We start from the raw sequence: 26,025 nt of genomic DNA, 5'->3' as shown, positions 1-26,025 counted from the left end.
AAACACTGACTCTTATAAGAGCCTGGTTTATTTGGCACTTGCTGTTAGAGAGGGGTGGGTGTGTGTGTGTGTGTGTGTGTGTGTGTGTGTGTGTGTGTGTGTATGTGTGTGTGTGTGTGTGCGTGTGTGTGTGTGTTGACGTGAGGGGTGAGCGACTGTAGTTTATGGCAGCCAAGCTATGCACAGGAGGAAGCTGGGTGTGTGTGTGTGTGTGGTATGCAGTAGAGATGGTAAAACCATGAGTAATGACAAATACAATTCTCTGGTGATTGTGGAGGAGACCAGGAGGCTTTAGGGCTGAAAAACACTCGATACGCAGATGGGAAATGAGATCAAATATTCATCATTTACGCTGGAGCAATAAATTTGCAAACTATGTCATAAGTAGAACTAGGTCAAAAAACGTTTCTAATTTCAAATAGTTGCAATTTTGAGGTATGCTTGACCTCCCGTGTGAGTTGGAATACTACTAACAGTCGCAAGATAAGATAAATGAGGCATTCATTTGCATCCAAATAATTGATATATGCTCTCCTAGTGGCTCAGTGGGATAACGTGCATACCATGTGCAATCTTGAATTCAAATATGGCTCTAAATCTATGTTGTCTCTGTCATTTCAGTCTCTCCTCTGTTCACCAGCAAATTAAGTGGAAATATGGCATAATTGTACTTTTTCTTAAGTTTTGATTTAAGTATTATGCTTCACTACTCTTCACCACATCCTTTACACAGTACAAATGTTGTAGGCTCTCAATAAGCATTATATCAGAAACTGCACAATAGTAAATTGCATCTGCATTAAACCTGTACAAGCATGTGGAACAAACGGTAGCTAACTAGCTAACTGTAACATTAAAATCACAACGAAATGAGAAATGGCTTTGTCACCTTGCCTAGCTAATTTCCCATGTCACAATATTTAACCATGAATGCCAAAAAATTTACAAAATTTTTATTTTCTTGTATTTTTATATCAAAATCCCATTACTTTTACTTCCTGTAAAACAGTGTATCTTTAATGAATACCAGTAGGCGTAAATAAACACTACAGCCCATAATACCATCAAGGGATTTTTGAACAATCCCGCCCTACCATCACATAAAACTGCCTTTCTCTCCCTAACTGATATCCCATTGGTTTACACTTCTGAATGATCCCTCCCCAGTCCGTCAAAACATCCTGTCGTAACAGGAAACACATCAATTTAAGGAAGCAAGATTCTCTCAAAACGCCACCATGATAGCAGCTTAGCTAACATCCATCCGGTTACAGTATTATTATCAGTTTGCGTTTGCCTGGTTGATGTCTAGCTGGTTTGCTAGCCTTGCTAGGCAGATGGAAAGCTACTAGCAAAAGAAACATCAGTGTAGTAACATTATTGGGATAGGCATTTTCATGTTTTTATTTAATCAAAGATCACTAAGTTACTATAATGCTATCATAAGATAAATAATTTTGTTACGTTTTTTTCAGTTAAAGCAATATTCCACTTAATGAAAACCAGAATATAAACTGCTCACCAAGATTGGATGCAGCTGGACGAGTTTGTAGCGTTCGGATTTTTACTTCCAATTCATTTGAATGAGGCTGCGAAAAATAGACTGATTTAACACGTCTGTGAACAGATTCAATAACAGATCCCGCTACTGTGATTTTCAACTGACTTTTGGTCATATTTTTTAGAACATAATTTCGCCAAATAGCATTTTTATTGATAGAAGAGAACATAGCGGAGGGATACATGCCTCCGCTATGTTCTCATTCAAATGAATTGGAAGTAAAAATTTGAACGCTACAAACTCATCCCAGCTGCATCCAATCTTGGTGATTGGTTTATATTCTGGTTTTCATGGCGGTCAAGTGCCAAATAACCCCCATGTTAAAACTAAGTGGAATATTGCTTTAAGAGGCTACTTTGAACTAAATAAATATCATTTAAGAAACTCATCAACTACTTTTTACTTCTACTGAAGAAGATTTTTTACACCAATAATTTTACTTATATTTTTGTACTATTCCAGCCCTGCTAAAATGAAAAGTCGACTGCTTGTTCAACCAACGATTTTTTATGTCTCTGTACATAAAATAGCCAACTGGTCAAGAGGCATACCACTTGACCAATGATTCAGCTGCTTTAACATGAAGGCGGGACTTCTCCCTTTATTTCAAATGGGAGTGGGCATTGTGTGTGTAGTCTAGTGCTCACTCACTGGTCTGTAGGAGAAACTACCTGTGTATATTCAAAACAGTTACTCTGATGATATGAAATGTATTATTAAGAAAGCACTTTACCTTTGATAACTTATTTTGAATTTATTGTAATGTAATGCCCATTTATATGTTTTTTATATGCCCTTTTACATGTTTGATTTGTGTTGTATTTCTCATGTTTTTATGCCTGAGAGATTGAAATATTTGTGTAATTTAACGATGGATTTAAATACGCATTAAAAAAACAACTTAGACTGGACCTGACCCTGAGGTTGCTAGGGAAGCAACCACAAAGATTTTGTCTCTCTCTCTTTCTAACACACACACACACACACACACACACAGATGTTTGGCACATGTGGTGAAAGGGAGATGAGAGACAGTGAGAGAGTGAGACCAAGACAGAGAGAGAGAGAGAGAGAGAGTGTGAGTGAGAAAGAGAGTGTGAGAGAAGAGAGAGAGAGAGAGAGAGAGAGAGAGAGAGAGAGAGAGAGAGAGAGAGTGAGTGAGTGAGTGAGTGAGTGAGTGAGTGAGAGAGAGAGAGAGAGAGAGAGAGTGAGAGAGACAGTGAGAGTGAGAGAGAGTGCGCACACACACACACACACACACATACACACACACAGTTATCACCATGTCCAATATGCCTTTACTGGCTTTTGAATCATTTGTATAGGCACATGTTCTCAGTTTTGGAATGCTTTGACATTATTGTATGTATTGATTATTATGTACTATTGTATGGTTCGTGTTTTAAAACGTAATCATTTTTCATCTATGGTTTGAATGTGTAAACTATTTATTGGCTTTTGAAAATGGACATTTTGAAAACTGCTCTGGCAGTATTGTTTCTGATCACCAGTCATGCTGTTAAAGTTATTGAATTGAATGAAAAACACACAGAAGGGGAGAGAGATAATGAGACAAAGGAAAATTCCTCATCTGCAATATATTACAACTCTATAGAAGCCATACCTCTGTAGGGTATATATAATTCTATAAATTCCTTAATCTTTCATAGAAGAACCAGATGCCCTTGGTTGAAAAAACTATGTTAAAGTCTATTGTATAAATACCAAGTCTGTCAACCAAGACTGTATCAAGCCAAGCTAACTGTAGCTAGCTAATCATGGCTAATATCAGGCTCTTGGCAAGTTAAAGCTGTTAGGTAGCTAGCTAGGTGTGACTGTAGACAAGGCTAATCTATTATAAAACATGACTTAGCTATCAACCAAGAAACCAAATCAAGAAATGTAAGTCTCTTGATTTGAAGTATTCTTGAAGTAAAAATCTGTTGTTTGCTGCCTTTTTGCTAGTTTGCTGAACATTTTAACTACCTCTTTAAACATGAAGTTGCACAGCCAGAGTTTGCCAAATGCAGATAGAAGGAGCTATTGCTATTTGGCTTACATTAGGAAAAAAGTGAGGGGGACAGATTTGCACTTTGCCGAAGGTGCAGAGGACAAAGGTTGCCTTCCAGTCATGTTGAGATGAGTGCACATGAATGACCCAACAAACTCGTAATTACCAGACAGAAAGCTGGGATTTTCTGTGAGCCCCGAGTTTCCCCGAGTTGTGATTTCAACATTTCGGGTTGTCAGTGGTCAAAATCATGGCGGATGTTCTAGCTGTTGTAGACGGTAAGAGATTACCATTATTATTTTGTATTGTTGTTTTGCAGTCTTTTGATAATAGATGTTGTTAGCTGGTAAGCCTCATCACTTTGCCGATAATAGAGGAGCAAGAAGACAAGTTTATTATTATTTCCGACCAAAACCACTTGAATGCTCAACAAGTCGTATTTCCGACTTCTGAACTCTCTGAAGTTTTTGTATTGAAGATATCAGTTGCTGATATTTTGGGCCAATATTCAACATCTTTAAATTTAACCATTATTATGCCCAAAAAAAAAATAAAAAAATGTACAATTACTTAGTGTTTCCCCCAGAATTTTATTCTTGGCTGGGTTGAAAATCCTCCAAAACAACATACTGTAGATGGACGACTGGCTGAATAAAAGGCCAATTATGGCCCCATATATCAGTAAACTGATACATCAGTATCCTACCTGCAGAGTCCATACACTCCTCCATCGTTGTTGCTGTAAACTTGCTTTCCACGATCTTATTGAAATCTTCCAGGAAATTCACAGACTCAAGAGGAGACTTGATTTGCACACCATCTAAAAGCACACAATACAGCATTAAAAGCTTTAAATCAACCGGTCAGATTTCTTTTAATTTACTCACCCTTAACACTGTCGGTACATTGCAAGTGAATCTGAATCTAAGACACTTGGTCAGAGTAAAGAATTCAATTTCAAGTTAGCCTTTTGTAGGAGTGGTAAAAAGAAGCGATTGTTGTGACAATTGCAGATCTACATTTTGCGATTCTGCATCAATGTACAAAAAAAAAAAATATATATAAATATATATCGACTTTCAATCAGTCAATCAATTCAATCAATTAATGGATGAGGGTACTGACTGCGGTGCTTGGCGTGGAACCAGCTGAGCAGGTAGTTGCTGGTCTGCTGCAGCAAGACGTTGTTGTCGCCTTCGTAAGTACAGTTTGGGTCGTTGTCGTTACGGATATCACCCAACCGGTTCACTGAAGAAGAAAGTACAAAAGTAGTTAGGTCTGACAGTGTGTGTGTGTGTGTGTGTGTGTGTGTGCGCACGTGCAACTCACTGGCCAGGTATCCATGTCCACCACAGGCCTCCCTACACTCCTGGATTCCCCTCTGGGCGGTCCATGAGCCCAGCGGCTTACTGGCGCAGCCTATGGCATGGATCTCCCTGCCCAACTCTTCCTGTGAAATACACACACACACACACACACACACACACACACACACACAGAAAGAACGACAGGTAACATGAGAGTATAGTAAACACAGTATGATATGTATCCCAGGGTGTAGACACACACGTCTCCTCTTTACTCACTTGTCTGTCACTCTTGTCCTTCATCATCTGCCCGATCTGGAACTCGACAAAGTTCATGAAGATGGACTTGGAGAAATGGTCAAGAGCATACATTGCTGCCAGGTAGGGGATCAGACGCCATTGCTGTAAGCACACACAATAACACAATTGAATAGAAAATAACAGAATAGAATAGAAGCTTTGCAATTGTGTCACAACTCGCCTATCAACAATGGCTGTGCATCATGAAGATCCGTTGGAGAATTGCCTGTTAATGTCTAAGTATACTGTATAACAACCAAGCTAGAAAAAGAGAGCTAGCTGAAAAAGATTTGTTTCCAAATGTAGGTTACTGTGACACAGTAAACTGTCTTCTCTTTAGCTCTAGTCTCTACTCCAAAACACTCTGAGTTGTAGCTTGAGAAGAGTCAGCTCAGTTAACCTGAACAAACTGTTAGCTAGCTGACTAGCCAGCAGGCTCATTTAGCAAAGCAACTGATGTTAATGTTAACATGTGACTACTAACCACTGCTAACACTAGCAAGACATGAGAGCTAGCTAACAAGCTGACATTATCTAAACACAAACTCGATCAGATGTATCAGTGATAAAATCATCACCCCCCCCCACCAACCACCACCACGCTGCATCTATCTAATATCTATCAATCATATCTAGATGTAAATACATGGTCATCCCCTCTATTCCGACCTGTAGCTGGTACTCCAAAACAGGAATCTCCTCTGTGTCTTTGGGTCCAAACTGTCGCCTGGTGGCTGAGAAGCGAATGGCCACGGTCAAGGCCAGCTTCAGATTGACCACCGCCATCCTGGAGATGGACACCCTGCCACCCGACAGGGCGCCTAGAGACGCCCCGAAACGTTTGTTGGGGTCCTGGAGGAGTGGTGAGAAAAGAACAGAAGAGATAGCGAAGGCAACAGAATGAAAGAGACGGGAAATGATTAAGAATCTAAACTGAAGAACCAAACAAAACAACATGCCATCCCCCACAAATTATGTAGTCCCCCTCTGGGCCAATCAGTAACAAGGTATACAAATGCAATAAATGTCCAAGTCTCAAGTCTGTTCAATACATTTGCATTATATGCTAGTCTTTTACTTTTGCCATTTGTGCCGCCCCATATTGAATGATGCAGTCACCCCTTGGGCCAATCAGTAAACAAATGAAAAAGCCTTATAGTGGATAACTGGTTTTCAAGAAACTCAAAATGGTAGAAAATCTGCATTAGATGGTCTTGGATGCAAATTTGTAGAACAAATGGATATGTGCATCGAATTTCATGCCATTCCAACTTCAAATTCCAACTTCCAAATGCAGCAAAACAGTTGTGAGATGCATCATTTCCCCAAGCTTCATCAAAATCTGACCAGTGGTGTCTGAGATATTGTGTGTGACGAATGGAGGAATGAAGAGACTGATCCATAGATTTCCTTGTGGGGGACAAAAAAGAGGAAAAAATAAACTTGTTTTTTGTTTAGCTTCCCCTCTATCTCTTCTATCCATCGTCCTCTCAAGGAACGTAGAAATCCCCTCCAGAACCTTCTCAGCATTTCAACAATTAACCTAAATATTTCCCCATGTCCAATAATAAAGGTTCCATGCTCAACTGTGCCAAGGTGTGAATCATCTGATGTTGACTTTGCTGGCCCATTAACAGTTCCAGGTTATTGGGATGTTTCTTCCAAGACCACGACTGTCCTGGCTATTTACATCTCTCATGGGGTAACGGAGGAATTTTCCATGCCTGGTTGTCATTACCAGCTGTCTTCCCACCATGTCCATGTAGCTTCAGGCTCCTGAAAGCCCATTAAAAACAGCCTTAATCTGAACACAGCATGGGACTCCTGAACTCACAACTGTTACAGGCTAACTGCCTGGGATCCAGTCTTTGTTATTCAGACACTGCCTTCTGGCACTGTGTGTGTGTACGTGCATGTGTATGTATGTGTGTAAGTAATCCAATGCACCAACGCATGTGCATTAAGAGCTGTACAAGTGTGTGCAACATTGGGGAAGGCAAAGTACCCATGGGCTTTGGTGCCAAAATAAACACTGCACAATATACATAGGAATTTATATGCAGCACTTAGCTAATTATTTTTTTAGCAATTTTTTATTGATCCCCAAAGGAGAAACCTTTCTTGCCCCCCTCCACAGGGAGGTCAGAGGTCAGGGTCAGCTACCGAACAGTAGCCCTGGAGCTGGTAGGGGTTCAGGTCCAGATTCACTAAAAGGTTTGTGCACGGAACAGCGCTAAATCATCAAAACGACCACATCAGAATGCCATGCTATTCACTTACCGTGCTCGATGAGTGCAAATCTAACAGCACTGGTCAAAAAATAAATCCTCTTTGTGCCTGTCATGGTCATGCATATGGAAATTATATGAAATTCTCATTATTTTGACCACATAATATTTATTCGTAGAGGTTGCGCCTAATTCACTCACACTTCACAACACCAACTCCATCAAACATCTGTAGCACATATAAGACACTTTGAAAGGTGCCGTAAAGACTTTGACAAAGAGTGTGACCATTTCGGAATGGCTGCTTTCATTGCTGCAAGACTGATATTGTGTTTCACATACCATGTGTATGTGAAATATGTGCCAGACATGACCATCAAATGGCGGTTGGCACCATGTAGTTCCTAGAGCAGATCAGACCAGAGAACACTCCAATTATGAAGGGGCTTGGTGGATTTGTCTTACAGCTGAAGCTATTTGCAATTGTGATGAAGGGGCTATTTGCTTGCTCGGAGCTCTTTCCAGCGCTTTTCCTTCCGTAAGATGAAAACTCTGCACTCTTAGATCAAGCAACTGAGGTGCTAAAAATGTGCAGATTGCCCCTGCAACTCAATCGCAGTGAATCTGGACCTCAGTGTCTTACTCAAAGACACTTCAGTAAGGTGGATGGTTTGCTGTCACAGGCGGCTGAACCCATGACTTATGGCTGAAGGGGGGTCTTCCAACTCACCACACCTCCATGATAAATTACTCAACTTTCCTTTTACTGTCATTCAACAAAGTGCTGATATTTCCAGACTTAAGTAAGCATTTACATGCACAGAGAATTTAGTTTGAAAATTGTTACTCCAGTAACCTGGCTTTGGGTTCATGCATATAAACATCATAACTGGGTTAGAATAACCCGGTAAGCATACTTTATGAGTATGAAACCCGGTTGTAGATATTAAACGGGTTACTGTGGCAACATCTTACTGCTTTCTTACTGCTTTTCACTTTTGCTTTTCACCGTCACAGCATTATGGGTACATTTTGATGTCAACAAAAAACATGGCAGCGAGAAGTACTTACTATTACCATTGGGATTAACCCCTGTAATAGAAGTAAGCTATTATTGCTAAGTCAAATAGGGAGGGGGAATATTCTGTTAACTTGTTTATTCATGGCTTGGCATCTGGGAGACTCATTCACAGGGTATCAAAGGTTAATGGAAACAGATTAGGCTAACCTGAATAAAACCTTAACGTGAGTTTGCTGTGGTTCTCAAAGTGAGGTACGGGGACCTCCAGGGGTCCTTGAGGAGGTTCCAGGGGTCCATGAGGTGGTTTTACTATATAAATGAATTCACTAGCAATGATCCCAATCAGAGAACGTGTAAGAATGACTCTCCTAGGCTTCTCACTCACCACTTTTATCTCCCCACGTATAGTGTAGACAGTTGTACAATTCAAGACGAATTAATCAACAGCTAAATCTTCCCATATGGGTTCCTGGGACTAAATCTGATCAAATAGGGGTCCATGGTCTAATTTCTAATTATTTGGGGTTCTATGACCAGAAACTGTTTGAGTACCCCTGCTCTATTGGAAATGTCTACAAACCTTGAAAGGTGTAACATAGCGCCCATCAGGTGTAACGTCTCCCGTCTTATTCAGCATGTTCTCCCGCGGGATCCTCACATTGTGGAACAAAGCAAACCTGTCAGGAACAAAGAAAAAGAAAGAACAAAAAGTAAAAACCAAGACAGAACAATAGCTTTGGTCTCATGGACACTGGCAACATGTATGTAACAGAAAAGCAAAAAAAAATATTGTATTCACTATGCCTACATTGCTATTGCCATATGTTATGCACCAAAGCCAGAAAATGAGACAGACAACATCAAAATGAAGTAAATTTAAATTATGTCAAAGGAGATACGGATGGTATGAAGCACATTTCTGATAGGACATGGCATCGGGGCAGGAAACTAACTTTTTGGACTACAGACTGGCTTGTACATTCACCAGCCACTTCAATGATTTTAGCAGCCAACTGTAGCCAACACCGAACACACAGTCTCCGATACAGTTTCCAGTCTTTTAGCACAGTTTATTTTAAGAGTTTACTAACAAAAGGTAAGTGAAGACATCTTTTCCTCTACATCCTTTCCTATGTCGTCTTCTCTGAGTCTTAAATTCTTCCTCATAAAAACACTGAGAGCCCAGGTTGGCCTGTGCTGTAATGTGTGAATGCGCCTCCCTCTAGTGGCTTTAAACAGTCTGACTGGCACTTATGCATTTTTTACGTTTTTGAAGACCAATGCCAATATTTTGAGATTAAAGCTGCCAGTAGCTGATATTTTGTACTGATACTGACCTTTTTCGTGCCAAAAGTATTCTGCCACCCATACCACTACTACTACTACAAATAACAATAACAATAATAAAAAAAATCAATATGTAATCAATCAAAATGCATCATATAAGAGGTGTATGACACTGACCGGACAAGATCCCATTTTTAATAAAAGGTCAACATCGGCCCCAGATATCGGCAAAGTCTAATCCTGACGGAACCCACAATCTCTTGTCACTCAGCCCTACAGCTAACACTCCTTTATACACACACACTTTTCTATTAAATGCTTCTGTCACCTACCCATTATCCAGTCCGTTCTGGCCCAGTTTCTTCCCCATGTCTCCAACCATCACACCAGGCATGGCCAGCAGGGTTTTGGGATCTCTTACCTACAGGGCAAATATAGGAATGGATATAGTTATACTGTATGTGGGATTTGATTGTCAGTTTCAATTGTATTTGTATTGTAAAAAAATAAAAAAATGGAAAGTACATTGTGAAATATAGGACATAATAAAAAACAATTAAAAAAAAATCCTAGCCCATAATGATGGGACAATATGCTTTTGTTGATTTTAACACTAATCAACTTCCTTCATGTTGTTTTTGCTAAGGGACTAAGCCACTGGTACCATTCTCTTCCTTGGTTCCTACGTTGTTAACATATCTGTATTTAAATGGCTGAATTTACCACAGTTTTATAAGTATTTGTGTATTTTTTTTATTTTATTTTTTAAACACTATGTAACTTTGACTGAGACGTTTTAACTCTGCAACTTTGAAAATGCTTTTTATTATTCATTAGTTATAGTAAATGAGTATTCACTAATACTAATTTGCATTGATGTCAAAACTACATATGTTAGATTGTTTCTATGTTATCATGCCTTCTGTTTTCCAAAACTGCCACAATGTAAGATTTTATTTTTTCGATTGGGGGCAAAACAACCAGAAAAAAGGTTAGGTGGCCCATCAGTCACCCACTACTTCCTACAACAAACATGCCTGGACGATGAAGGAGTGCAGGCCGTGGCAGACTCGGTCGGGGGTGTAGAGCTGAGCGAACACCACGGCGTGGGTCGCCGTTTTACCCAGGTTCCCCACCCAGAACTTGGCAGCCTCAAAGTCCGGGGAGTTGATGACAAACTCCTGTAGGGAAGAAATCCTGTAATGTTGGTGTAAAGTGGTGTATGGTGACCTGTCAAACTCTTCTGAGGCAAAACTGTCATGGGCTATAATAAAATAACAACCTGACAGATAGCATGCTTTTTCAGATACTCTTACACTGTTATTTACCATTATCGTCTGTAATATTCAATGCATTCCAAGAGTTATTTTGTGATGAAATGTTGCAATTTACTTTTATGGTATACCCACTTTCCCTCAACCTGCCTCGTCTACTTCTCCTTCAGTTAGTGATTTCCTACATTTCCCAGAATGCCTTTACAACCCCCAGAGAAGGGGCGTGAACCTGTCTGAACTGCTCTATGATCACGACCACAACCCTTACTCAAAACAAAACATGTCTTATAGCTGCATATTCTGGTCTATTGAGGCTACTGTTGATGGAGAAATTGGTGTCTCTGCCTCTTCTACGATGGATTTCTCCCTGTATGATTGCTGAACGTCGGTGCAAAATGGCGGCTCTAGAAAGAAGCCCTTGCTCTTTGAGAACTGGGAGCCAATGAAGGGATGCCAGAACAGGGGAAATGTGGTCTCTCTTTTTGGTGCCAGTGAGAAGCCTTGTGGCAGCGTTCTGGACCAGCTGTAGGCAGGACAGGGAAGACTGACTGGTACCAGTATACAAGGAGTTACAATAGTCGAGGCAATGTCCTGTTTTTAAAGTAAGAGGAAAACCAGTCTAGAGCTGTGCCATTAATACCGACCATCTGCTGAAGGCGGTTAATCAAAATGTCATGGTCCACTGTGTCGAAGGCTGCGGTAAGGTCTAAGAGCAATAAAATGGCACAGTCACATGAGTCCACAGACATCAGTATGTCATTTAGCACTTTAAGTAGGGCAGATTCTGTGCTATGCAGTGCTCTGAAGCTGGACTGGAATTCATTGAGGATGTTATCAGCATTCAAATGGGAGAGCAATTGCGAGAGTTTAATCTTTTCAAGGACTTTAGAGAGGAATGGGAGTTTGGAGATGGGACGAAAATTGTTAGGAACTGTGGGGTCATGGTTGGGCTTTTTAAGGAGTGGATGCACCGTTGCCTAGAACAGGAGGGAACAGTGCCACTGGTTAGAGAATTATTGATTATAGAAAGAACACTGGGACCTACAGAGTCCAGGGTTTGTTTGAGGAGTTTAGATGGCATAATATCACTGGGGCAGGTAGTAAGTCTCATCTGAGAAACAATTTCTATCAAGTAGGGAAGAGAAATTGGTTCAAAGCGGCTTAGGGCAGCAGTATTAGCTGATGTGATAGAGGGGTCCTGTGCAAGGGGTATGATGTGTAACCTAATGCTCTGAACCTTACTGACAAAGACAGCTAGAAATTGTTCACAAATAGTTGGGGAGACCTCAAAGTTAATGCTGTTAGGGGGGCAAGTGACAGAGTTTAAAGTGGAGAACAGGACTCTGGACTCTGGTGTTTGGAGATGATATCCATAAAAATATTGAGATCTTGCAGTTTTAACTGCTTTCTGATATCTAATGAGCCTTTCTTTTAAGTTATTTAGCCAGGGCTGTTTTTTAGGCTTGGGCTTTTTAAGCTTAAGGGGGGCAATGGAGTCAAGGATAGTTGAGCAGGTGGTGTTGAATAGAGTGATCAGCTCCTCCATACTTAGTTGGGTGAGGGGGTCCTCTAATATACCAATGAGAGGGGAAGCAGCAAAGGCAGCTGAGAATTTCGTGGGAGTGGAAGGGTTGATAGAATGTGAGCAACGATTAAAGGCCCTGACACACCAAACCGACTTCAAAGAACCAGCGGCGACGAAGGCCGACTGTTGCGTCGCCTCACGTCGCCTGCGTCTGGTCCAAAAAGTTGCACTTGAACACACCGCAAAGACTACAGCCGACGGCCAACTAGCACGTACGTTCTGCGCCTGCGTGAGGGGAAATAACTCTCCATACCTTATGTCTGATTAGAAGTTGCAAATGGCACTGGCGTTGTCAGCCCTTGGTCTTTTGGTTGTGGAAGAAGAAAGGAAGAGGCGGAGGCGAAAAATAAGGAGAAACCGCACTAAATGGGTGAAATCATGAATAACGTTACTCCAGCGACAGGCTCAAGGGGCTTTCCCGAACCTGTGTTGAGAGCTGGAGATAAATGAAACCTCCGATTTTTAAAATTTCGCTCGGCTCTTTCCTGTTCAGTTCCACATGTTGAAGGAATTTATTAGTCCAATCATCCAGAGGCAAAACACGAACTACCAATCAGAGTGATCTCTCTCACCGACGGCTCCGACGCCGATTCAACATGCTCAATCGGCCGAAAAGACGCCGACAGGGTCCGACTAGTGCCGACGGTGCGGGACACACCGCAAAAACTAGGGACACCGACGCTTACCGACGGCCCGACATTGGCCGTCGGCCGACCGTCGGCCTGGTGTGTCAGGGCCTTAAGAGTGTTCGGCATGAGACTCTGATGAGGTAGAGGAACATCAAACACAACTGCCCTGTGGCCAGATAGGCACACATTGACTGTTTCAACATTACCCATGGGAAATCCCGAAGACAGAACCAGGTCTACAGTATGACCATGGTCATGTGTAGGGCCTCTCACAGACTAAACAAAATTAAATGATTCAACTAAATTCATAAAGTCGTTGACAAGTGGTTTGGACGGGCAGCAAACATGGATATTAAAGTCACCAAGAATCAAAATCCGTTCAGCTGTAGGCATAACAGTAGAAAGGAAATATATAAATAAGTCAGTCAATCAGTCTATAAATAAGGGCATAGAGCACAGGACAGGCCAACTCAATTTTTAACAGCTGAACCTCAAAGCTGGAGCACTCATTAACTGGCATAAGACAACATTTAAAATCACACTTAAAAACAGCTAACCCCCCGCCCCTCCCAGACGTCCTGGGTGAGCTGAGAAAGTTGTCCATTGGGGAAAGCTCAAGAAGAGGGACAACCTCGCCAGCATTAAGCCAGGTCTCAGTCATGAACAGGAATTCTAGTTGACGGGATGAGAAAAAGTCATTCAGGATGTAAATAAGGAGCTAACATTTAAAAGAGCCATCTGAGTGTGGCCTGCAGACTGAGGATTTTTTAAACACTGGGTGGGCTTTGTTGGACTGAGAGCAGGTATGTGGATCAAATTGTCTGAGCCTTGCAGATTTTCTAGTACTCAAGCATATCGGTATATTATAAAGCCGGGGAAGCGGGGTGATCGGTAGCGAAAGCGAAAGCCCAGGCCCTAATTGAGAGAGATTCTGAGTGTTGGTGGAACCGTCACTAATAACAGAAGGGCATGGGTTCAGGGGGTTCGCCTCGAGCAGGGATGGGCTGGAGGGCCAGCCCGATGGTGAGCACACTCCGGGGCAACAACAGTGGAGTGGGGTCGGCTGAAGGGTCCGATGGTGAGGGAAAGGAGCGATCGTGAGGCATGGCTAAGTATATAAGTATCTCGCTGCCTACCACCTTCTCCTCTCCAACTTCACCTCTGTTGTGTCAGCAGCAAAGACTTCCTTCAGTACCAAAATCCACTCATCCGCCTCCAACCCCAATAAACGGTTTTCCACTTTTTCCTCCCTCCTCAACCCACCCTTCCCTCCTCATCCCACCCTCCCCTCCCCCTTCCCTCACAGCTGATGATTTTGCTTCTCATCCCAGTCCTTGATGTCCTTGGCACCACAATGGTTGAACAAGCTCCCCCCTTTTGTCAGAACAGCTGAATCATTGCCCATCTTTCGCCGGAGACTGAAGACACATCTCTTCCAAGTGTGGTGTAACCTGAACCACACTTGAACTACCCTATCATGTAATGATCTTCTTCCCCTTCTACTCTAAAAAACAAACAAACCAAAAAACAACTCTGATTCTACAAATGCTACTTATTCCTATTAAAAGGCTTAGCTGATGAAGACTGTGATACACAGTTGGTTTCACTACTGTTGACAAAATGCACTTATTGTAAGTTGCTTTGGACAAAAGCGCCTGCTAAATGATGATAATGTAATGTAGATAATACTTAAAATCAATTGCAGTTGTCATATTGGCATTCCGATAGCAGCCCAATAAATCCATCTAACCCTACTTAAAACCAAAAGATTTTCATAAATTCATACTGGCACCGCATACGTGCATACTGCAAGTCATACGGCAACCACAATACTGTAACAGCAAAATGATATTTTGTGCATCGTGTCCTTGTTGTAAAGTGCGTGGTGCTGACCTGGGTGCTGGGGTCGTACGTGGCCGTCGTCCTCATGGCTCTGGTGTTGCTGCCGTGGCTCAGCTCAGTCAACGCAAAGCACCCAAATGTCTACAAACACATGGGAGCAGTTGAAACTTATGAATTCATGGAGGATAAAACTGGAATATGTTGTGAATATGGTTAGGCATACAATGCAATGATCGTTTACCATTATGTTGTATCTCAATTGGAAACCAAAAGTAACTCTATTTTATATATTTGAAAAGCCTGGTAAAGCTGTAAACAGAATAACACAGCGTAAATATTCAAAAAAATATAATTTATAGCCGTGTATAAACAAATATGAGTGGCAACACAACAAAATGGTGGGCACTGTCATCACCATCATGAGCGTTATCACACTGCTGTGTTTCAGATAACCTAGATAGAGACCAAATGCTTCACTGGCAATAACTGTGGTAGAACTAGCAAGCTGATCAAAGGGCAGGTTTGCATAAGGCACTGAGGCTCAGATTCACAATGTCGGAACATTTATTTGTAGGTGAGGTCATGCGAATCAAAACTGCACCTAATTCACTAACACTTTGCAACACCAACTCCCCCAAATTATTGTAGCGCATAGACAATCCTTTAAAAGGTGGTGTAAAGACTTTGCGAGTTTGTCCATTCAGAATAGCTACTATCATCTCTACAAGACGCAGCATAGTCACCAGCAAGTCAGACAGCAAGGGAGATGGTTTACATCCTAGAATCTAGATCACATCAGAGAACACTCCAATTATAAAGGGGCGAAGGGCGGCAGCCTTGGCAGATTAGTTTTACAGCTGAAGCTATTTGCCCTTGATGATGAAGGGGGCTATTAGCTTGCTCAGTGCTCTTTTCCAAGGATTGTTTGAGCCATAACTTAATTTGCATAAATGTATTTGTGAATAAGACGGAAATTCTGTACTCTTAGCTCCAGCAATCAAGGCACAAAAAAGTGCATTTTCATATAAAGATTTGAAAATGGCTAAATGATGCAATGTCTTTTCTGAATTTGGAGAAAATAAAGTTTGCCCTCAGAGGGTCCAAAAACAACTTCTATGGGTCACAGCATGCCTTTGTGGATTATTTTGACAATCAATCTTATCCAGCCATGAATAAATCATTTCTATGACTGCAAGTAGGGTGTAGTATTGGCAGTGTGAAGCTGCGTATTGTGTTGAAGTGTTACCGTCATATCTTCAATGTTTTGGACAAACTTCATGTGTCTCTCTGAGCCGGAGTTGGCAACAGTCGCCCCAAACATCTGAAAAAGAACAGAGGAAATAAAGCAACATTTAGTAGGGTCAGACGGACATATCAGGTTGGTTATATATGTAAGGTATATGATAACGACAGGCAAGTTGGTCGTTATTGCAAAATGGCCGTGGCTTCTCATGATTCACGCAACACCATGAAACTTTGTGGCCTATCAGCATATCAGACATAAGAAGAGGCAAACCCTCCATTACTGGCCCACTCAAACAACATGGGGGCAGTGAATAGAATTTGAACAGGCAGATCTCACGTCCCATTTCGGGTCCAGTCATGAAAATGTGTGCATCTCCTGATGTGAAACAAATGGTAATGTGGCATGGAAGAAATAATTAACTTTTGGTGAAAATCCAACATGTGGAACTGGCATGTATTGACAATTGCATAGTGTTGGCGGAGGTATGTGAATTGAGTATTCAACATACCCTATATTGGTCTATATGGCCTATATTGGTCTTTTAGTCAGATCTGGTCCAGTCAGTGTGGTCCACCTCTGATAGGATGGAGGTTCTTCCCTGATCACAGCTTGCCAATATGTTTTTATTATTATTTTTATTATTATTAGATGTCTGATTAGAGAATTCATTCCAGTGTGCTGTGGGAAGATTTGTATTTTAACCTGCAATAAAACCTGCCTTCGCTGCACTGCTAGTTCTGTCATATTGACTTCCTACAATATGTACAGCATTTATGCTTGATAGTGATAGAAACGTCCCACTGATAATATTCTTAAGGAAACATGCTGCATCGTAAAAGCATGTGGCCCTGAAAACTGGTATTGAGGAGTGGCCTTGACTAATGAGACAAGGAAAAAGATCAATGTCAAGAACGAGTCTGTGTTCTAAGGCCTTTATTGGTTTGGGTGTTGCCTGCGTACTAACACACACATGCACACACACACACACACACACACACTCACCCCTTTGTTGAGGAAGAACTTGGCGCCCATCGACCAGTCGTACATGCCCAAACAGTCGTTGAAGACCACCATCTTCCACGGGTTCGCCATCATATCCTCTTGTGTCACTAAGTTGTAGCGGAAGAGCTGCTTCACTCTGTGGGTGTTTCATTTAAAGCTTTATTTTCTTTACTGCTTGATTTTATTCACTATCACAAAGATAAGTAAGAGGGGTAAAGTTAGTGGTGGTGAAATTATCTAAAAGGTGTACATTCATATGTCAACAGTGCTCAAAAAAGCCGAGGTTCTTTTGAGGATTTGCTTCCCTACCAAATATTCAAAATGTCATGGGGGGTGAATACTTTTTACAGCCACTATATCTGTGTGTATGTGTGTGATACCTGAGGAAGGTTAGCTCTCTCATCTTCTCCATAGGGAGATCTTCACCAGGTTGACGGGCGAAGAGAGGATCATTCTCCAGCGTCCTGAACACATGTTGCTGCCGGCACAGAGACAAAGTAAAGATGTACGTGGAGAATAAGGAGTAGTGCAGTAGCCATCGTTTGCAGTCACAGCAGGCTTTAACTGGGTTCAGTCGGACCTTTTGTTGCAAAGCATGCTTCTTATTCTCACTTATTATTACCAGGTCTACAGAAGGCTATACATAAGTACCTCTTCAAATACTAGGTGGTATTATGATGATGATGGCTACCTTGAATGCCAGCAGGTCCTCTCCGTCTATGAACAGGACCATGTCCTTCCAGTTGAAGGAGGCTTTCTTCCTGTAGATGTCCAGCGGGCCGCTGGGGAGGTCGGCCACACCATGGTCTATCTTCTCCATCTGTTCAGACTTCACCTCTGAGTAGCTGGAGGTGCTCATCGTGGAGGACAACAAGGCACTTTATTGTCTATGGGAAGCCCTTAACCTGAATTGATTCGAATGAGACACTTAGATCAGATTCCACCCAAGCATGCAGGAATAACAAATGTTTTATTATTCATAGTAGTAGTAGTAGTAGTAGTAGTAGTAGTAGCAATAGCAGTAGTAGCATTAGAAGTAATAGTAGTAGTAGTAGTAGCAGTAGTAATAGAAGCAGCAGTAGTAGTAGTAAGATAACATGAAACTGTATTGATTGCCATGGGGAAATTAGGGACTAGTAGTAGTCGTATTCATGTTAGTATTTATTTCTGGTTTTCAATGGAGAGTTTTAGTGTCTCATGATGGTCTAAATGCTGTTTCAGAGGCTTTTCCACCCTGACAAGAATACAGTCCTGGGAGAAACACTGAATACTTGTCAATTTATGTCAATTATGGGACATGGAAGCGATATTCAGCAACTTCAAAGTTGCTGAATATCTACCAGAATATCAGCTATTAACAGCTTCAATGCAAAAATATAATTATTTGTATCAGCCTTCAAATATCTTACCAGTCATCAGTGAATTACTGGATATCAGCAGTTTTGGATGTTTTGGTAGTACATTATATTAGAAGCAGGTACTTTTCCATAGTTTAGGGTTTAGTTGAAGCCCCTGCGAATTACAGATGAAAACACCCTATATAGTGAGATTGGAGTCCTGGCTACACTGGCACGTTTTGCATTGATATGGGTCTAAACAACAGCAGTAAGCCTACAGAATATGAAAAATAAAAGATGAAAGGGCTGAAAAGAGTGAGTCCACTCTCTGACACTGACGGTCTAATTCAGCTACTGTCGCAATGACAGGCCAGAGTTCAAGGTTCAATCTGCAATCTCTAAGAAAAACAGCACAATGATAATGAAGACCAGCACTGCAACGAACCTTAACCTTGAATAACCATATAAACGAATAAACCTTTAGTTAACTCAACCAAAACATGGAGTGTGTAGCGCGAGCCTTAACTTTGACAATACAACGCAACGTGTAGCTTCGATACGTGCCGTTATCTCGTATGGACAGAGAGTTAAACCAAACTCCATTGAAAATCTTCCAATTTTATGTATCCTCGCTAATCGGCTAAGGTATATGCGCATAAAATATGACTTTAAGCCGCTAACAGAATCGTTAGGAGCCACTCTTCAGTTCGGCATACATATAATCCACCTATCCACATATCTTCAATAAAATTTCAACTTTTAGAATTGACCATCCTATTTTGGTGGAATAATACTGTGGGAATACTGCCTGAACCAATTCTAAAAATTGAATTTGTATTGACATAAGTGCTCCTTGTATCTATGCCTTATTGAAGAGCAGCTCCTACAGGTAGACTGAAGAGTTTTAAGTCATGATTCACGAGGTGTGAATGTTTGCCTATAAATCAGATATTAAATCGACAATTCATTTGAATAGATTTTATAATAGAATTTTGCGTCCAGTTCTTTCGATACGGGCTACTCTGCTGAATACCCATCAAAAACTCACCTGTCACCGACTGTCACTGCCACCGACTGGCCATATAAACAAACGCAATTTTGGTTTATGAACTCTCACTTCGATTAGACAAGGTTCGGTGCAGCTTCCTCAATGGTCCGAATTTCGGTCTCCCCACGACGAGTCACACTGTTTACCTCAGTCCAAACCGCAAATGTAGTCTATGCCCTTCAGGAATAGCAGTTTCAGTACAATGACATCAACGTACACAGCAGATATCGAATACAGTCTGTGTGGTTTGCCCATGGATGTATTAGGGTTTACCTTCTCTCCCCGCTGGTGTGTCCTCAACTTCTTCTTCGTTTTGTTTACTGTCTTCTTCTTCTTCTTCTTCTTCTTCTTCTTCTTAATGGCTTTTACCGGCGGTTGACATCCTCTTTGTTGTATTACCGCCATCTACTGGTTTCATATATTACTAATCATGTCATTACTAGTAATTAAATCCTTTCCACTAAACCTGTATCCTTCAAGAAATCAAAATCCTACATTTCCTTGCATTCTCTGCTAGTTTTAACACTGTTTCCATTGGAAATTGCTGTTCTGACTCAGTTGGCCTGTTGAATGTTTCCCCATGATGTGCAAAATTTTATTTAATCCGCTATGCCCTATTCTTAACCTTGAAATAATCTCTTCATCTCTTCTACTCCTTCCTGTACCAATTGCATATTGTATAATATGCAAATGTATTCCATCCCAATATTCCTGCCCCTTCTGATTTATTGTCCTCCAGAAAATTCCCTTTGCTTCCGCTTTACTAAGTTACTATGTTAACAACAATCACCTCTCTCTTTACCTTCTCATTTCCTCTTATTCCAATATAGGCTGGTATCTAAATAAAAGTAACCTTTGTCACAAGCCAACAGGTTATTTGCAATTACTTGCTACATCTTGTATATGCTACAAGTAATTCATATAGTAGGCTATATCTGACTTAGATAGACTTAAAATGAGTCAAATACAACAACATAAGAGCTGACTACTTCAAGACTGAATAACTGAACAAGTGAAGAACAAGCATGTCAAAAAACTAAAAACTAACATATGAACTCTAATTATCTTGATACCACACCTCTACTAAATGTCATGTATGTCATGTTAATGGTTATGTTATGTTATGTCAGATTCGTTTTTGTATTCCTGCTTTGTCAACATTGTAAATGTACAGTGAAGCCAATGCGAACCTGCTGAATTTGTACAGATAGGAGATAAGAAATGATTCTAGTGATCTGTTCTTTCTGAATCCAGGCTGCACGCATTACATACACTCACCGGCCACTTCATTAGGTACACCTTACTAATACTGGGTAGGTATCAGCTTTCAGCTCAGTGTCAACCGGCTACCAAAGTGCCATCTGCCTCAAGGTTCGACGTGTTGCATTCTGAGATGCTGTTCTGCTCTCCACAGTTGTAAAGAGGTTATCTGAGTTACTGTCGCCTTTCTATCAGCTCCAACCAGTCTGGCCATTCTCCTCTGACCTCTGCCATCAACAAGGCATTTTTGCCCAGAGAACTGCTGCTCACTGGATATTTTCTCTTTTTCTGACCATTCTCTGTAAACCCTAGAGATGGTTGTGCGTGAAAATCCCAGTAGATCAGCAGTTTCTGAAATACTCAAACCAGCTCGTCTGGCACCAACAACCATGCCACGTTCAAAGTCACTTAAATCACCTTTCTTCCCCATTCTGATGCGTGGTTTGAACTTCAGCAGATCGTCTTGACCACGTCTACATGCCTAAATGCATTGAGTTGCTGCCACGTGATTGGCTGATTAGATATTTGTGTTATCAAGCAGTTGAACAGATGTACCTAATGAAGTGGCCGGTGAGTGTAGTTTTGTTTAGGATACATTTTTCTTCACTGTTAAATGTTTATTATGTACTAGTTATGTATTTGCATTATTGTTATTATAAATCATTATTTATTTTTTGCTCTATTTGTTTTTCCTTGTATTTAGATGCTTTGGCCACACTATTTATCTGAAATTCATGCTAATAAAGCAAACTGAATTGAATTGAGAGCCAGCCAGTACACTTGTTGGGGTTTTGCCGCCACCTTTTGGTAGAAGAAAGACACAGCAAAACTAAATTGTTTTTGTTAGATTGTAACTTACTGGATACAGATTGATTTGCAGACGTGATTAATTTATTGTTAAGTATAAATCACATTCATATAATATCACAGTAATGCACTGTTTGGGACTGGAAAAACAAGACTTTATTTAATTTTTAGTGTATGTGATTTGATTATTAAAATAAAAAAAATCTACAGTTCACTTTAATAGTGTTTTTTTTTAAGTTTTTTTTTTAACACAACCATGGTGTTATTTATATACTTCATTGTATATGTCAGTGCTAAATCAGGTTTCTGAATGGTGGGTGTACAACCATGAAATTCAAAACTTTTCTGAAGGCTTAAATCAGGATAGTCTGACAGGCTGTATTTTCCAGTTACATCAGTTTTCTGAGCCTTTCATGTCTCTAAATCCACCCTGAATCTGCCCTTCCAGTGGGATCAAGATTAACTTCAAAACTCCTGGCATCAAAACTCTCCTAATCCCTGCCTTTGAATTTGAAAAACACAGGGACAACTTTTAAACCTGATTAAAGGTAGGACTGGATTCTCCAATCTAAATTCCAAAACGGAATGATCAGAACCTCATTTATCAGTTTTAAAAATCATTTGCAGATTTAATCCAATCCCTGAGGACAAATAGTCAGCACCTGAACTGCAGGAGCATCAGTCACCAAAACTGTAAAATCATTTAATGTGCAAGGAGAACAGTCTGGGAAATCATGCCAGTATGACAACTACATCACAAAATGCATCAAAAATCTTCAGTGAGCTTCACCAAGCTGGTATTTCTAATGGCAGGGCTGCCATTGAGAAACCACTGATATCCAAGATGCATAACCTGGTGTAAGGAGCACAAAACCTGAAGCCCTGAGCCATGGACAAAACAGGAATCTGGTCTGATGAGTCTTTCAGCGTTTTTCCTCCATCCAGACAGGTTTATGTTTGTAGAAAGACAAAGGAAGCCTTCAACCCACAATGTCTGTTGCCATCTGGTGAATATGGTGGTGGATCAGTAATATGGCAGCCATCTAGTGGGAGTAATGAGGTCTGATGAATGATCTGCATGGTCGTATAACAGTCAAGGTGTTGTATTTGGAACACAAACACTCCATACACATTGCTAAACAAATTCAACAGAAGTTTGATGAAGTCAAACTTCTTCCATGGCCTCCACAATTAACCTATCCTTAATATCATTAAACCTTTATGGGAAATACATTTCCTCCTCCTTCATCCGTCAAAGGAACGGAGGCTTTCCTTCTTGAAGAAAGCTGGGATATCCCACTACACAGTTCAGAGCCCAGTTTTTTATTTTAATTTTTAATCTGGATCAGAATGACAAAGGTTTTTATCCAGGGTAAGACTGGTCTTAGTGATTTGAATCGTTTTTTTTGAGCCAGTCTTTAAATAGATCTCCATCTCACCATTTGTTGGACAAATAATGTTACAACCAATGATATGTTATTGGGCCAAAATGATAAGAGGGAACTGGATGAAAAAGTGTCAAAGACAGTTAGCTTTATTCACTTATCTGCACAGGTTTACAATGCAAATTCAAAGTCTCACTGGATGGCAAAAATTCCAAACAAAACTTCAAACTGTTTTCATTCATTAATCCAAGGAGCCTTTTAAAAATAAAAGGCTCACAAGAGCATCTCATTGACCATCAGTGACATTTAATAAAATGTAAACATCATATAGGGATGGGACGATATATCGAAATTCAATATATCGCAATAGAAAATAGTGACAATACGTATCATGGGGCAGAAAAACAAATCATATTAGCTCCATTTTATTCTGCTGTAGTAATCACAAATGAGATGCTTGGCCATCACAATTTCACAAGCTCTCCATCCAAATTATATTATTTGCACTTTTTAAATTGTTGTTTACATTCTAGAAAGCCTATGCCATTGCTAGAAAGATTGGCTCAGAAATAAACGTAATTCTGACTTTGTTGTCACTAAACTTTTATTTACTACACCATATCGTCGTTTTATCGAATCGTGAACGCCATATCGCATATGGAATCGTATCGTCAGATAAGCGTGTAGTCCCATCCCTATTAATCTATATTCAAGATAGAGTATTTTGCCCACATCCACACCAGTTGTAAGATCCATACAAAGCCCTTAATGTCTCCGTGGGATCAAGATTATCCTGATTTTTCTACAAAGCAGCACAAGGTGGGGTTGAAGCTGTTCTGAAGGCAAAGGCTCCTTATTAGATACTCCATATTCATATACTGTTAGCTGTTTCCGTTATTCTGTCCGCAGTCTGTATTGTGCATTATCTCTGGCTGGACACCGGCGATACCAGGCACCGGCAGGAACGTGTCCGTGGCTTCAACCTCCAGAGTCTGCAAGGTAGAGGGACCGTGCCGCGGACTCTCGAAACTGAACCCCAGCCGCTTCAAGGTCCGTCGGGTTGTCCGCAGAGAAATGGGCTTCTCCACGCCGCTGCTGTTGTACTGAGCCCGTATCTGCAGAGTGGTGGCCCGGCTGTTTTCCTCCACCAGCTTCTCTATTATCCTCTCGCCCGTGTCGTCGACGAGGCGTTTTCTCCCGCAGGACTGCCGCTGGCTGGAGGTTTTGTGGCTGTGGCACCAGTCTCGGTAAACTCGAGATATCGTAGTCCGTGAAAATCCCAGCAGGTCGGCTGTTTTTGAGATGCTGGTCCCCGCGCGTCTGGCACCGACGATCATTCCGCGCTCAAATTCACTCAAGTCTCGCGTCTTGCCCATTCTGCCGTTTAGTGACCAAGGGTAACGAATGCATTCAGTCCTGTGTGGGGAAAAGACGGTAGACACGAATGCTCCCTGCTAGAAAACAAAACTTTCAACTTTCAAGTCGTAAATAGAGGGTTTGTGATGGATTTCTCCAACTTCCTTCTTCGTCTTCTTCTTTTGTTTTGAGGCGGTTGACATCCAACTGAAAGGTGCATTACCGCCACCTTCGTCTTCTTCTTCTTCTTCTTCTTTTACGGCGGTTGGCATCCAGTTTATTGGTGCATTACCGCCACCTTCTGCTCCGGAGTGTGGACCAGACAATAGATTTACAATCTAAATCCCTTCAAAACACACACACACACACACACACACACACACACACACACACACACACACACACACACACACACCTAAACTACATTTTGTCCTCCATGCTTTACAACCTAGTCCTACTATAAAATCCCTATCCATGTCAGCCACCCTAGCACCCTATCCCTATTTATCCATCATATCCTATAAAAAAACCCTGTATCCCTTAAGAAATCTAACAGTACCCTGATCTGTGCTCTCACACCCATGCTCAGTAATCCTTTTGATGTGAATTCCTGCACCCCTAATTCCCTCAGATTAATCCTCATCATCTCTCCCTGTGTCCCATACCCCCTACAACTCAGAACTATGTGCTCCACTGACTCCTCCTCCTCCTGACATCCCTCACACAATCCTGTCTGGTGTTTCCCTACCATTTTCAGTGTTTTGTTTAGTGCAAAGTGCCCCAACCTTAACCTTGTCAACGCAATTTCTGTCCACTACCTACCCTAGTAACTTTGACACTGTTTTGAATTTGATATAAATGCCTCCCTTTCCCCTCTCTGTCCCACCTTTCTTGCCACATTTGGTTGATTTTTTCCCAGATTACACATTTAACCTCTGCTTTACTGATACTAATTTGCATTTCTATATTTCCTTTCTTTAAAGCCCTCTTAGCCAACTCATCCACCCTCTCATTCCCCCTCACCCCTACATGCGCTGGAACCCACAGAAATTTTACCAGTCCTCCCTGATTTGCTGTTCTTGTGACTGACTGAAGGACTTCATAGCACATCTTGACGGCTGTTTGAATGGAAAGACCTTAAACTTGCTAGGGCTGAGGATGAATCTGAGCATATCAACACTTTATCTAGTCTAGTTTTTTCCACCCATCGTAGTGCAACCAACACTGCCAACATCTCCACTAACCCCTAACTTATTGGATGTTCTTCTGTTGATTCCAATTCCTTTTGCTGGTATTGCCACCCCAAATCCTATCACTCCTGTCTCAGGTTTTTTAGCACCATCCGTATAAATCTGTGTAAAATCACTATACTCTTTCATTACATGATAGTTAAATGCACTTACCAAATCAATTTTATCTTTTTCTTTCCTTTTTACCTCTAACAAATTTACCGCCACCTACTGGGACCAGGAGATTATGAGAAGAAAAAAAAAAAAAAAGATAATATATTCTTTCAGCTAAACCAGTGATGTGACTATT

At 41.1% G+C, this 26,025-nt stretch overlaps 1 protein-coding gene across 1 annotated transcript in view; it reads right to left on the bottom strand.

Moving 5' to 3' along the window:
- Nucleotides 1-19,979, bottom strand: part of acox3 (acyl-CoA oxidase 3, pristanoyl) — a 33,663-nt gene extending 13,684 nt beyond the window's left edge. The window contains exons 1-14 of the mRNA XM_078291783.1: nt 19,952-19,979; nt 17,985-18,198; nt 17,674-17,771; nt 17,294-17,429; nt 16,292-16,366; nt 15,097-15,186; nt 10,753-10,896; nt 10,048-10,136; nt 9,009-9,105; nt 5,849-6,031; nt 5,159-5,281; nt 4,902-5,022; nt 4,698-4,820; nt 4,279-4,392 (exon numbers count right to left, since the gene is read on the bottom strand). Coding sequence (XP_078147909.1) covers nt 4,279-4,392; nt 4,698-4,820; nt 4,902-5,022; nt 5,159-5,281; nt 5,849-6,031; nt 9,009-9,105; nt 10,048-10,136; nt 10,753-10,896; nt 15,097-15,186; nt 16,292-16,366; nt 17,294-17,429; nt 17,674-17,771; nt 17,985-18,152 — 1,561 coding nt within the window. The 5' untranslated portion in view covers nt 18,153-18,198; nt 19,952-19,979. The remainder of the gene's footprint in view (nt 1-4,278; nt 4,393-4,697; nt 4,821-4,901; nt 5,023-5,158; nt 5,282-5,848; nt 6,032-9,008; nt 9,106-10,047; nt 10,137-10,752; nt 10,897-15,096; nt 15,187-16,291; nt 16,367-17,293; nt 17,430-17,673; nt 17,772-17,984; nt 18,199-19,951) is intronic.
- Nucleotides 19,980-26,025: the final 6,046 nt, after the last annotated feature.

This window comes from Centroberyx gerrardi, chromosome 23 (genome assembly GCF_048128805.1).
Source record: "Centroberyx gerrardi isolate f3 chromosome 23, fCenGer3.hap1.cur.20231027, whole genome shotgun sequence".
Taxonomy (NCBI): Eukaryota; Metazoa; Chordata; class Actinopteri; order Beryciformes; family Berycidae; genus Centroberyx; species Centroberyx gerrardi.
This window is presented reverse-complemented; position numbering and strand designations above follow the sequence as displayed.